The sequence below is a fragment of the Rhea americana genome, unplaced genomic scaffold, assembly GCF_003343005.1.
Source record: "Rhea americana isolate MKP2758 unplaced genomic scaffold, rheAme1 scaffold_36, whole genome shotgun sequence".
Taxonomy (NCBI): domain Eukaryota; kingdom Metazoa; phylum Chordata; class Aves; order Rheiformes; family Rheidae; genus Rhea; species Rhea americana.
Genome location: NW_028186490.1, coordinates 1275031 through 1289943, shown reverse-complemented (window position 1 = coordinate 1289943; position 14913 = coordinate 1275031). Strand labels below are relative to the sequence as shown.

The 14913-nt window shown below is 39.9% G+C and overlaps 1 protein-coding gene across 2 annotated transcripts in view; it reads right to left on the bottom strand.

Annotated features, from left to right (window-relative positions):
• The window catches only part of ZSWIM8 (zinc finger SWIM-type containing 8), a 63344-nt gene that overhangs the window by 24809 nt on the left and 23622 nt on the right, over window positions 1-14913 (bottom strand). Inside the window, exons 2-6 of one of the 2 annotated variants that reach the window (XM_085312259.1) lie at window positions 12852-13005; window positions 11013-11107; window positions 5497-5669; window positions 3667-3774; window positions 626-707 (exon numbers count right to left, since the gene is read on the bottom strand). In XM_085312259.1, coding sequence (XP_085168385.1) covers window positions 626-707; window positions 3667-3774; window positions 5497-5669; window positions 11013-11107; window positions 12852-13005 — 612 coding nt within the window. Of the gene's footprint in view, window positions 1-625; window positions 708-914; window positions 973-3666; window positions 3775-5496; window positions 5670-11012; window positions 11108-12851; window positions 13006-14913 lie in introns of those variants that run through there. The other variant, XM_085312260.1, reaches the window with a different exon arrangement.

Sequence of the window (14913 nt, the reverse complement as noted above, 5' to 3'; positions counted from 1 at the left end):
AGTAAGGCTGCACCTGGAATATTGTATCCAGTAATGGGTCCCCTAGTTTGGCCTCAAAAACAATAATGAGAAACTAGAGAAGACTCAGCTGAGAGCTATCAAGACAGTTAGCACAGAGCACACAACCTATGAAGAAAGGTTGAGAAAGCTGGGATCATTTTGTCTAACAAGAAGAGGGTGAAGGGTAATCTAAAAAAATCCTTTATCTGTCACAAACACAGCAGAGCCAAACTCTTTTCAGTAGTGGAAGACGATAAAACAAAGGCCAACAGTCATAGTGAAAGACTCATACTGGTCATTAGGAAAAAAATCTTCACCAAGAGGGAAATGCAGCACTACAATAGGTTAAGATCAACTTCAGTAGAAAAATCTTCTGAAATTTAGAAACGGTGCAGTGCTCAACGTTCCCTTTCTCTCCACACACCCTGACAAGTCCACCACACTAGCAATTTCCTGTAGCTGCTTCATATATAAACATAAATATCTGTACTTGCCCCCTTTCCTTGACCTCCACTTGCAATCCTAGATATATAGTGATTCGTCAGTTCAGAAACTCAAAGCAACAGAAAAATATCTGCATCCTATTTTTGACACAAATTATTGAAATAAGATACAACAACGTTACCTGGGGCTCCACACACTGTGTTGATGGCAGTAGACTGAGAAGATAACAACTCATCCAGCAAGCGCTGAGCAGTTGGAAGAATCTGCAAATGTGAAGGAAACATTCAACATACACAGTATCTCTTGTCCTGCTGTATCTAGCCAAAGACCCACCTGGATTTTCAAGTATTAAATATTGCTTATGTATTTATACATATGTATATGTAAGTATGTTTATATAAGACATGCATATATCTATATGCCTACTTATCTGTGTGCGTGCGTGCGTGTGTGTGTGTGTATACACACACCTCGTTACTTTTACGATTTCTTTTCCTAGAAATTTCCTTCTTCATCCATGTTTTCAGAAAGGACGGCAGAGGGTGCTAGAGGTAATACAATAGCAGAACTAGCTGCTCCACTTTCTCCTCTTCTTTCTCAAAGCAAACCTTTATGCAAAGCTTACTTCCTACATTCACGCCCTAAGAAATAAATAAAACCATCATAGGTTATTAGTTTCTTTCTCATTTCTTGAGGAGGTGGAGCTGCCAGCAGAGCGTGATACTGCAGCTGGTTTTCAGAGATATGAAGCGACTGCCGTCAAGGTCACCATTTTCCTGCACTTACTCTGAATGTTTTTTGTTTCTTGATCCTAAATCATTTCTCTAAAAGCAAGTTCATGGGAATGGAGGAGAAAACTAGTAAATTTACATCTATGTATAATTCTGCAGGCAGACTTTAGTTGATTTACTATGCTTATAGTGGAGAGGCAGTACATATATTAACTTAGGCTCAACACTAAACTAACGCAATCATAGCTTCTGGCAATTCAGAGCACAAGCGAAGGTGGCTCACACCTGACTGCAAAACCTTGAGTAGAGCGAGTTGGCCTTTTGATCTTTCAAGTCTTTTGGGGAGGAAAATGAATAGCAAAAAGCTCTTTTTTTTCCCCTCACTTTCAAACTAAGCCTGGGCTGCAACCTTAGATCTATTTACTCTTTAGCATTTACATTCACAATAGGCTAGGGATACAGTCAGGATTTAAATGACTAGCAACATAACATCTGATATCCCCCCCACCTCTCTCTGCACAGCAGCTGCATTTGAAAATCATACTGTAAAGCAAACAATATTAAATACAGCTTGAGACAGATATTTGCAAATAATATGGATCCATCTCATAAACAGGTGTAGAAAAACAATACTTTAGAAGGACGTAATTTGCATTTGAGTCACCTGAAGAGACAAGCTCAGCATTAAGCTATTCTTGCACCTTTTTTCACTACTACATGTTTTAAGTGGCCAAAAAGCAGAAAAGTCCTAGGATGAGGCAATGCCACATCTTAAGGTTGAAATACCAGGGACCTCCAGAGATTTTCCCTTGGGCACTTTTGTCAGGACACATATATCTAACTGGAGTAGTAAAATTGGATTCCTAAAGGGAGATTAATCTTGGGAGAAGAACTGGGTAAGTACTTCCAGCTGCTCAACGTCACTGACATTTTCATAGAAATGCAAAACACTTTCCATAAAGATTTTGAAAAACACCTCTTATCTAGCTGCATTCCTGAGGCCACCATCCCTTCACATTTGAAAGTAATTCAGCAGTATTACTTGAGTATAATGTAATTCACCAGCTGGAAATACGGATAAAATGAAATCATGTGAGCAGCCCGCTCTGTTTCTACATCATGTAGTCAAAATAGAGACCCAAGGTATCAAAACATCTCCATTCAGAAATCTCAGAGACTGTTGGAAGAGTTTGGGGCATGCCTTCCTTTTTTAAGGGAATTATATTACACAGGCCGAGATGCATCTGCCAATAAAATCCAAACTTTTCTGTTGGGCAGCATCCCATCAGATTATCTGGCAAGAAGTAATATATTCGTCCAGATGTTCCTGAGTGCACAGCTGGTACAGATAACTGAAGGAGAAACAAGCCCTTCAAAAAGGAGCAGACACAAAATATACAAAATATACGAAGCATCATATCAGGCAAACAATTCACATGCTATTCAGGAAACAACTACCACCGCTAGTAGCCTTTCAAAACTCTCCTTTACAGAGTACCAAACAAGGTGGCATAAAGCTCTGAATCCTTAAAGAAAAGCCTTTTCATGTCCTGCAGAAAGATGCATATGCTATTGTTACTGAACTCTCAGCAACAAGAAAAGTTTTTAATATCATTTTCATATTATTGACTCCTAAAGCAGATTAGTATTTCTGGAGATAATTTAGAGGATGTTCCAGAGATGGAATATCTTCATGTCCCAAGCATACTATCACAACATAAACAATAGACAAATGCTGACAGTATTCTAACTTCTACCCAAGACATTGTGCACACGGTACTGAAATGTGCCAGGTATTCAGGCAGGGCAGTGTTTCTCTGCCTCATTTGGTTGAATCAGAATAAAAAGCTGCCAAGCCCTTATATTTTTAATTTTAAAGTAAACATTTCGCAGACATTTCAATATGCTTGTATAATTGATGCATGCATTTTGACCAGATGATAGAAGGCGACCTGACCTTGAAAAACAAAGGTATTTGAGGAATAAGAAAGATTTTACTTTTGACCAACAAAATTCTTTTCTCTATTGTTTTTCATAACCCAAATGATTCTTGGGAATCACCAAGAAAGTACATGGGAGAAGACAAAAGATCACCGACTGGGTGCATTAGGGACTGCCCACCTAAGGCATATGCAGCACAGCCCCTGGGTAGTCTTCTCAAATAACAAAATCTCACAAAAGAGAAAAAGCATTTTGTTCTGATCTGTTTTTGACCACTGTACATTTATTTCGGTTTGATCTTCATATGCACAAGCTAAACACACATTTATGCTAATATTAACAGCCAGCACTGTTTGCTCTCCTTTTAAAACATTTCTCATCTTCTACTTGGCAACAGGCAATTGTCAAATAATAGAATGGCAAACTTGAAAAGAACTGAAAGCCAGTAAACTCCTAATCAAATAGCATAACTGATTATCTTGCAACAAAGCCATCCAGGATAAAGATACTAGAATTTAACAGGCTGGTCCTATTGATTGTCCCCATTTACCTGTTGCGGAAGTTCACTGATTAGGTACTGAGCAAATTTTTGCAACTGGTCTCTTTGTAGCCGAGACAAGGACTCAGAAACAGGTGCTCGTAAGCATACTGCAGATGCCTGAGGAAAAAAGGAGACATAATGCTGGCATTAGCAGGTCAGACATAAGCTGTGTCTACTGGATGATTCAAGCATCATGAACAACAGCTACAGCAAGGCACAACATTCATGGTCTCAATGGACACAATTTTTTTCTGCAATTATGTACAGCAGAATGATGCAGATAAGATGCAAATAAGCTGTCTAGGTTTTATAAAAACTGTTTTTAAGACTTTCTTGTCAAGGAAATTGCTTTAACAGCTGTGCTTAAGATCTGTTGTTGCTAGCAATTGCACAAATACTGGCAGAGATTTCACAAACAAACCACTTAAATAGGACATTATTTTTTAAGCTTCTGGCAAAAGTAGCTCGGTGGGGGGTTGTTTCATAGAATCGCAACCACCTCATTTATCCCATTAAACATTTTCTTTTCAATCTTAAAATCAATCTCATTTAATATCTCAGAACAACATAGATAATAAAAACTATGTTTTTTTCACCATACAGACTAAAAATAGTCCAAACAGCACCCACTTAAAATTTAACTTTGAAGCAAGCAAGAGCACTTTGATGATAAAGATGCTTCTGATATTGATTTGTCTACATAGAGCTATATTCTTCAGAATGTAATTTGCCGGTGTTCACAATCGGTATACACAAACATGAAAATCTTTTTGCTGTCATCTTTCAGATGAGAGAAAGGATGGGGGGGTAGGAGGGGGAGGCATGATCATCTTACACAAGTTCCAAACTTTCTGGGTGCCAATATACTATGAATTAAAATTTGCTTCACAGTCTCACTCTCCGTAACATTTCGGAGCAGAACCTAAATCTTCAACAATTCTACTGCCATGAAGGACAAAAAAAAAAATACTGATATTCTGATGATTTCACACAACTATCAACTTAAGCCCACTACAGTTGTCTATTGTGAAATGCTACTGACAAACTATTGGCAAGTTTCATCAGGTAATTAGCACTTATTTAGGAACGTGGAGTTGATCATAGCTCTGTTAGCTATAAAATGTTGTGTGACTGCAGAGAATATTCTGTTCCTTTCCATCTTCCAGGCTTAATCCTTCCTTAAAACATATTTATTACAGTTTTCCAAAGACTTAATGAGATAAAACCACACACAAGACTGAATGCTTAACTTGTATATCACTTGTGGATTCTACCTTTTTTCACTTGAAGATCCTTGGGATAGGGAACACATTTTCACTGTACACAAGGCCACTGAGAATGCTACAGCCAAATAAAAATATACAGATAACTACTTGTTTGAAATTCACAAGTCAAAATGACAAATGGTCAGGTGAACATAAAGACCAACAGTGATCAAAATTACTTTTCCTCTGCACTCTGAATGATCAAAGAGACTAAAGAAAGAGCTTTCAAATTCCATATTTACAAAGACCTTTAATAAAAGACTAACTACTGGTGACCTTTTACGCCTTGCAGAACTGAGAAATGACTAATTCTAGCATTTAAATGCACAGGAAGGGACGGATAATGACTGTTTACCTACTTTTAGCAATTCACACATTATCAAAGGGCATTCTGCAGCTTAGAGCCTCAGTCAATTCACACTGCAGACTGCAACTGTGAGCACACACTTGCACAATCTGTAACCAAAGAGGAATGCCAAGAGCAACATCTCTAGGGATGTGTAAAGCTGTAATGACAGACAGCCTCAGAGGGAAAGATGCCTAGGGAGGAGTAAAACTGTATTCAAATGCCTACGTTGTGTATCCGGAAGAGACAGAGAGCCACGACGTGAGCACACCACTTGGCCCCAGCTCCACAGGTGCAGCTGCATGACGTGATCCTGCATCGGTCAAACATCACTGCCACGTTGTACGCACCTTTGGGTGGCACCATCTGGGGTGGTACCACTGTGGCACTCAGATGGAAGCCTGTCAAAATTCAAAAGTCTGAAGTTACTGTTCCGGTGCCTGAGACAGGACATATTCAGTTAGCATGGAAATTCATGTATGTGCAATGTAAACAGCAAAACAATAATATTTGTAGCAACCTGGCAACAACGTCCACACAGGAATGGCCACTAGTTTAGAATCTCCAGCATCTGTCTCTTCTCTATCAGCTAAAACAGCACATTAGCAGAAAGACATAACATATTTTAAGTTCAAAAACACAAGCATTTAATATATTAATTTATATTTAACAAGGTAAAGCAGGAATGGATTAAGCCACCACTGAAAGGCGTGGCTTTTGCAGGCTGGGGTCACAGCTAGACTATACATACTTTGGGCATGACTTGTATGTTCATTAGCTGGCAACAGTGCAGAAGAACAGGTTAGACGATTTTTTCAGAATTATTTTCAACTCAATCAACTTTCACAATATTGCAGTGAACTAGAGGTAGCTCTTATAAATTCTTACCATCGCCTTGTGGCTTCAGAAGCCCCAGTTTGCAAGAAAAAAATATAAACCAAGTACTTTGAAAACAAAAACAAACCAAAAAACACTCTTGCTCAGATTAAAATCAGTCTTTCAATGGGAAAAAGACATTTCAGCAACAGCACTTAAAAGAATCCAGCCTACTCCTCTGTGTTCAAACAAATGAATTATGAAACTCACAAGGTGCAGGATGACAAAGAACTTTAATGAGACTTGGCTTCATGTAAACCCATGTACAGTACATGCTAGTTGAACTCATAATGCAGCTTCTTCTACAAATAATAGTTATGCAGAGGCACAACATAAGGAGCAGGAAAAGGCCATTAAGAGCACAAATTTTTCCGCTTGCCTCTACGGCCCCTATCACCAGTTAATTTTCTTCAGTAGCAATGAATATCAATCTCAAAACCTTTTCGCTAGATTCAATTTCAGTTTTAATGCAACATAAAAAGCACAAAGGGTATCAAACCTACAATCAGAATTCAGTCCAATGATCTACCTTAGGTCTGGGACAGATGTTTGAAACAGTTTCTCCCTCATCACCATGGGCAAGTAAGTTATAAATCCGGGTTACTAAGTTTTATGATGATATTGGAGGTTATAATAACCACAGTGTTCAGTAGCACACATGACCTTTTAAATCCCATTTAAAACAATGTGCAGTAATTCTTTTTCAAAATATAATCCCTATTCCAATATAAACTTGCTGTTACCTTGTTTAACCTTTTTATTTCTCCTGTGCACCAGCATTCAAATCCTCTTCTTGATGTGGGTGATTATTTTGATTAGTACACATAATGCCACCCAAATTCTTCAGCTATTTTAGCAATTGGAACAGAATCAAAACAAAAGAAGGCATTCACCACAAAATTGCTGCACTGCTTATTACTAGCTACAGTTCTAATTTATGCTCCACACTTGGATAATACAACCCAAACAGTTCAGCTAGTCCTTCTGTTACACTAGAGGCATCTCAGACTAATGCCAAGATGTCCTAATTTTCACAAAAGCAAATTAAGCATTTCACAAACTGTAACTGCGGCAACTCGATTTCACTGAGAAAAAGCAGTATTCTAAAGGTGTTAAAGAAGAATGGGTCACAATTATTAAGATCCTATCGTGAATATTTTTTTTTATTTGCACATGAAGACAATTAACTGACTAAATGCAATAAGGAAAGAATGGTTTTAAAAAGACAAAGAGAAGAAATATTTAAGGGCTGCCTTACAACATATCACAAGCTTGAATGCACACTGTAGCGTGATGAAGACTTCTGCCTGTGACACTGCTAATTCAACCAGCCCTGCCCAATTCTCTTTCACCATCAGTCTTGCTGTACTGAGCAACTGTGGGATGGCACAGGAAACTGTATCAGGGAAAACATCTGGATTAAAGACTATTTTTATCAGGATAAATATCACAATCCACTTCCCTATGCAGCTTACAGACAGGTGAAGCTGCATACATTGGAAAGGTGACAATAATGGGGACTGTTCTGGACTGCTTAGCCCAACACTACTGCTTTAAAGAAATGGTCCCCAAATTGTACTCATTTACAGTGCAACTGCAACTATTACCTACTCTGACAGGTCACAACTCTTCCCCTCTTGCTTAAACGTGAATGCAAGAGTCATGTCTACTGCATACTTAATTGACCTGGCCACCTTACAGAAACTGCGAGAATGGGCTTCCCTCCCATTCGCTCCCAGCTCCTGCTAGTAATCACCAGCAAATCTACTCCCATGTACTTTACAAAACACCAACTGCCCATACGTACCAGCAGCATTCATTCTGCAGCTGCACGTAGCCTACCAGAAAAACGATCTGTAGCCTGTTCTCAGCAAGCTCTACTCACAGGAGACCTCAAGAACAGACCGCAGGACAGAGGAAACGCTCTGCCAGGAGTCACACTCCCCTTGCTACTTGTGCACAGAACAAATACGCCAGGCACGCAGTACCAGCACATCAGAGAATGTGCCAGGCCTAGCGTGCATAGTACAATGTGGTGGTAATTCACAGAGAGCACCAGGAGTTACCTGCTGCACCCATGAAGCAGGTTTTGTCATGTAGTAAAGAAGGGGTAGCAGCATGCTGTGATACTCAGTTAAGACACATAGTGTGATCAAGCAGAAAAGCTGGAAATAATCAACTGCATCCCAAATCAGGTCCCACAAAATAGAGAGCTTGATTTTCAGCCCGTGACCTTCCTTCTCACAGCTCTCTTCTGCAAAATTAATAGTCACAGCCTGGACAGAAAGCTGGTTACGGGGGTGAAAAAGTGCACAAACATAATCATACGCCAGTTTTCTAAGCAAGAGAATTTTATCATGAAAATCATTTATTGAGATATTTCACATTTGTTTATTCACTTTGCTGAGATTCTCTTAGCCCCCATGATTTCAGATGGAAACACGTAAATTTGAAACATTACAAGCCACTCTGTAAGCAACTGGAACAAAAATATTTAAGTGACCTATGAGTTAACACTGCCTCTATTATAAATACTTCCTGCAATACATTTGCAATACAAGCTTTCTTCACTGATACTAGATAGTTCTGCTGCACCCATAACAGTGATAACAAACATGCCTCTGCATACGATTTAAAAACTTTTTCTCTGGCTTTCCCAGAACTAACTGAAATGGGGAAAACAAGAGCTGAATAAAGGCTCTTAGACAGGAAGTAAAGCAAGGCAATTCTACAGGTTTGGGGGTTTTTTGTTTGGTTTGTTTTGTTTCAAGCAAGATGGGAGAAAGTTTAAAAAGCAGGAAAGTTGGAGAAACTGTTCAAGGAGATGCAAGAGCTAGAATCAAGAACTACACTGGGTGTGCTGCTGCCTTCCTCATTTACTAAGAAGAAAAAAATAGAATAAGATAGTCAAAAGTCTGAAATCAGCAACTACAACACACCTATCAGAGAACAACTTCAATGGTAGGAGGCAAGTGGATGACTATACAAAGGGAACGTGTAGGGAAAAGTCTATAAAAGCCAAGTCTTTTTGTATGTACAGTGGAACACAAAAATGGGTCTATGGAATGTGAAAAGGTGTTACTGTCCAGACACTATGGATATGGGTTTGCATGTGAACAAGATGACTAAGATTTTTTTTTTTAAAGATGAATGAGTAATCTTATACAGCCCTGCAAAGAGAAACAAGACAAAAGAGCACAAAGCACATTTCAAGCTTTGTCCTACTAACTATAATATCACAACGCACAGTCCAGTTGCTGTATGTGACCTGGAGAAGTTCTTTTCTGGTGTCACTCATGAGCTCCTCTTTTTTTCCTGTTCCCTTCCTTCTTCCTGAAGCATAGGTACTGCACTAATATTACTAGCCTTTGTTCACTTACATTGCTCTATACCTCCTCCTTGCCCTTTTAATTTATTACTGGAACAAGTTTTGACCAAAACCTCACGACTGTATGTTAAATACTTTGTTCTTTTCTATTGTTAGTGTCCCAGGAATTATTGAATTTCAGCCAGTTTCCTTTTAACTCATTTTGTTTCTCTTAAAAGTTTGCCTTCCCGAAGTGCAGCAGATGCCTTAGAGGCTTCTCTCAGCATTTCAGCCCTGACATCAAGGGGCTTATATATGCACTCAGATGGCATGATCCTACTTAGCTCAATTTTGCTGATGATCCAAAATCGTCATCTGGTCTCACAGACATCTCAATATACTTCGTGTACAAGAAAGGACTTTACCTCCATTCTCAAGAATTCCTGCTAGTGTTACTACCATAGGCAATGGACTAGATAAAATCCTTTTGGATGCTTTACCTCATGTTCAGAACACAGTTCAATCTCTTGCAATTTGCATGTCTCAATGACTACCTCTTCCTCCTTTCCTTCTTCCACAGTCTTCACAGCACGAGTCCCTTTAATTTCCTTGTTAAAGGTCCTTTACCTGAATTTATTCATTCCACTGTTCCTCAAGAGTAAGGTGTTCCTGGCACTGCTAACTGAACAGACCCACAGAAGTTTCTTTCCCTCATCACAGGTAAATACAGGAACATCTCTCCCCAACAATGTTCAACTTTTTACATTGCCATTATTCTTATACAGTTGGGCTTAGTTCCACATGTCAATGGACATCCTAATTCTGAAGCTTATACTTTGCACAAAATTTTTCCCTTGATCTTGCTTGTCATATAGAAAAACCCAACACATCCACAGAAGCTTGACATGGTCCACCTGAAACATCAGTCTTCACCAAATTCCTTCCTATCTAACATCTGTCACTGGAACAGCCAGTTCAATATTCTTCCTTACCTTGAAGGGTTTCATGCCACTTTCTTGTTTAAGGTAAGATTAATTTCCATTACAGTAAAGAGAACAAGATGAGTGAAGAGGAGGAGGAAATCCCTTCTTCTCTTACGCAATTACTCTTGTAGTAACTGTATGATAAATACAATGCTCTGCTATAAGAATAACAACTAAGCTTTGCAACCTTCACCTCTGCTTTATATAACACATACTTCAGGCAAAGCATTAATTCTATCAGATCACTAGGAAGCCAAATTCTCTTTATTAGTGAAGAATTTAAATGTTATGGAGACAGAAGCATTCTATATAGTTTTCTCCAGAAGGCTCAAATCACATTAAGCATCAAATTTGCAAATTTTGTTTTTTACTCAGTTGTACAGCTGAGTTGATGGAGGTTGGGGAAAAAAAAAAATAGTATTTTGCTCAAGAAATTCCAAAGCATACACGCAGCAGGGAGTTTAGTCTAGGATGTCAGAGAAGCTAGTTCTGAGACATGGTTACACCAATGCAGTCCCACTGTAGATATGGTTTGGGGAGTCTGAAATAGCTAGAGACAGGGAGCTGCAGTGTCTTACCTATCTGGAGAGGGTCTTTGACAGCCCTCACCCGGAAGAGCTGCTCCCCTCGCTGGAACTCATCTGCACTGCCATTTGCCAAACATGAGTACAATCTAGAAGAAATAGACATACGTATCAACATCAGTCTAGTTCCAAGAAGCTGCACATTCTTATCCTCTTGCATTCTTTGTTGACCTGGCTTTTGACAAACCCTTATCATCTTCACCTTTAACATGAAGTCCACTTTTTTTTTTTGCCATTTCTCCCTAACATTTCAATCACAAAAAATATTGGTCTCTTTCTAATGGGGTTTGTGCACAGCCATCAGCATTTCTAGGAATTTTAACCCAATGCTCTGGAATACAAATTCATTCATGGTCTAAAATTTAACTTTTATACATAAGACTTAAATTACTCAAGGTCCAGTGTCAGCATGCCACAGTAAGAACTCCTTTGCACTTCTTGATGAATTACCACATGCTCACATGAGACTTTCAACTTCTGCGCTCACCAAAATAATTGCTATAGCATATACAACCAACTGGTTTGTTCTATTCCTCCACAGCTGAACTTTCTAATTATCCCAGCACCTACTGGCATCACCTCCCCCACTCGGTATCAGACTGTTAGTGAACACATCTAACAATTGTCAGGATGATTCTTCCTACAAGGATGTAGAATCACTACTTTCCTACAACATTCTGGATGAACAGTTATTCAAGAGGTATCCTGTAACAGAAAAGCTTCAGGCAGAACACTTTGGTAAAAGACCTAGAAGCACAACATTGTTGAGTATGTTGTCACCCAATTTACTTAGAATCATAAAATATATGGTCAACTCTCTGGCTGTATGGAGGTGATCCTACCCCTCTACTCAGCCCTGGGGAGGCCTCATCTCGAGTACTGTGTCCGGTTCTGGGTTCAAGAGAGACATGGAGCTACTGGAGAGAGTCCAGTGTAGGGCTACGAGGATGATCAGAGGGCTGGAGCATCCGCCCTATGAGGAACGGCTGCGAGAGCTGGGCCTCTTCAGCCTGGGGAGGAGAAGACTGAGGGAGGATCTTATCAATGTATATAAAAACCTGAAGGGGGGGGGGGGTGTCAAGGGGACGGGGACAAACTCTTTTCAGTTTTTCCATGTGACAGGACAAGAGGATGGGCAGAAACTGAAGCACAGGCAGTTCCGCCTGAACGAGAGGGGGAATTTCTTCCCTGTGAGAGTGACGCAGCACTGGGACAGGTTGCCCAGAGAGGTTGTGGAGCCTCCTTCTCTGGAGATATTCAAGGCCCGCTGGATGTAACCCTGTCTAACATGCTCTAGGTGACCCTACTGAGCAGGGAGGTTGGACTAGATGATCTCCAGAGGTCCCTTCCAACCTTACTGATTCTGTGATTCTATGACCACCTACGTACTCAGCCTATTTGGAGCCTCAAACTGGCACAGACAAAAAGCTGGCACTGCATACCGAGATAGCCCTCCCTGAGAATTTCTGAGTTCAATTTAAGTTCTGATTCATGCAACAAACGGATTTGAATTGGAAAGAATATTGCGTAAGACTTACCTAAGGGCAAATCTATAAAACAAGTTACTGCCAAGCAAACTAAGATGTGCATTTATACTGTATTATTTACACAGAAAATATGTACATGGTTTTGTTGAGATATACACAAGGCAGCTTACCTCTCAGTAAAAATAAGCATCATGACATATCCTACAGTAATCCATGTGCAAATTACAATCTGGACATACAAATACTAGGAGCAGCAACTCTACAGGACATCAAATGCACAATAATTCTTTTCTAGTGAGCAGAACTTTCTCAAAAGCATCAGTGAAGCAGAAATTGCATACATTACCTAATGTCTTCCTCATTTTCTGGGAAACTCCAGAAGGCAATCCGAAGCTGCAGTTGCTCAGGCACTGGCGGATAAACTTTCTCCACCACCTCGAATGGAATGTGAAATGCAACCTGCTTTGCAGACAGTTCCACCAGTGGGATCACCAGCCCATCTAGCAAGACAAGGAAAAAAAAATGCAATTAGCCACCAGAGGACCAAACTCACAAGAGGTTAGAGAGATCACAGAAGGGAGCTTTTTCATTTTCTTTCTTCTCTCACCAAGTTCAAGGATCAATCAGTGAATGACACCACAGAACTTTTCAGAAAAGTCACCTGCCAGCTTCATGTTTGTTTTTAGTCCCACAGGGCAGGGGCTGGACATTCCTAAAAACCCAGTCATTCGTCAGGACAGCTGCATTAGCCTAGCAGACATCAGTGCTCAAACTTTATCTTCTGACAAAACTAAAGCCATTTGGTAAGAGTTAAGGTAACCAAATATTTTCCATATATCTCTTAAAATATGGCAGGCAACATGCTGTAATGCCAGGTGATTATACAGTGAAGCACTAAAACAACGTAAGTGCGCAAAAGAGTATAGAAAGATTATGCAAGAACCTTAGTATTGGGGTTTTTTTGTAACTTTCAGTCTTCTGCAATTTACAAGACTTTAATTTAAAATAGTGTTTGCAGTTTAGTTCCTCTCATAGCCATCTTTCATATGACATCTATATTGCAAGTTCTTCACAGAAGCAATTGGGAATCCACACGTTCATTCAATGCTCACTGCACTGAGCCTCTGAGGACCTTAGAGTGCATTACAATCCTTACACAAATAAATTTAACCACCACCTTTCCACAAACTAACTCCACTTCTTGTGTGTTTTTAAGTGCAGATCACGATTTCTTGTCATCGGGCTATGGGAACTTTATGTTTCTGCCAAGGAGGAGGATAGACTCCGCTCTGAGCTAGATTACACTCTAAAACCAACTGCCAGACTTGGCTTATCTGCAAGCACCTCACCGCTTCATTGACATCACTTCCTGACCCATCAGTGCAGCAGCCTCGGTCCCCCTTGCCTTCCCATCCCTGTTGCCAAGAGCCCAATTAATTCAGTTTCAGATATTCGATGTTATGTCTCTTCACCTCCCTAACCAGCTTCTAAAACACTACTGGAAGCCAGAATGTAAACCGATCTGGTCCTCAGCTTCCCCTCCCCACCGGCCTCCAGGCAACATATCAAAGGAAAACTTAAGCCCTGATGTCACTAAGCGCTTTCTCACCCTCTGCCTAGAGACACCCTCCAGCCCCAACAGCTGGGAACCAGATCGGAAGGGAGAGGGCTTTGAAAATACATGCCTGCAGCAAAGCAGCCAAGATCTCCCCCAGTACTGAACAGACCTGTCAAATGGAAGGATTACATAAATACGGAAAGAACATACAGTTTTCAGACATCCAGAGTTTTGATTACAATGAAATTAGATGCACTAGGCAGCATTCTCTGCTAACAGAGAGGTAGTTAATGGAGTCAGTCCTTTACTGTCACGGGATCATTTCTCCATCACCAGTGAATTTTAATTTGCATTAGAGATGGAGCCTCTACTTTACAGTGCTAAAATCCTATCCATAAATGTGAGAGCAGCAGACTCTACAATGAACACTGATGGAAAAAAAGAGCATCTCTTTCTCTTCAGCTCACTGGTAAACAAGACCTTGGGGGAAAGTCATTCCCATTCCCACTCTTGACAATTGGCACAGGAGTAAAACTTCTGTCAAGCCACTAAAAAAACCCTATTTTTATTAGTGCAACACATTCAATTTAATTATCACGGTTGTTACCACAGTAGTAGTCAATACCATAAGAGGTGCAAACTGAGACACTGATACTTGAAATTGCACTGAACAATGAAAGGGAAAATACTTTTTGTACTTTTAATGGCACTTTTTGTACAGAGGCATTTTATCCACGTCTCTCCTTAACAGCCTGCATTTACAAAGGTATAAAAAAAATGAAAAAAACTTCAGTATTGCTGCATATTCTTCAAAGAGCTGGACTGCATGGAGATAGTATCCCCCAAAGTG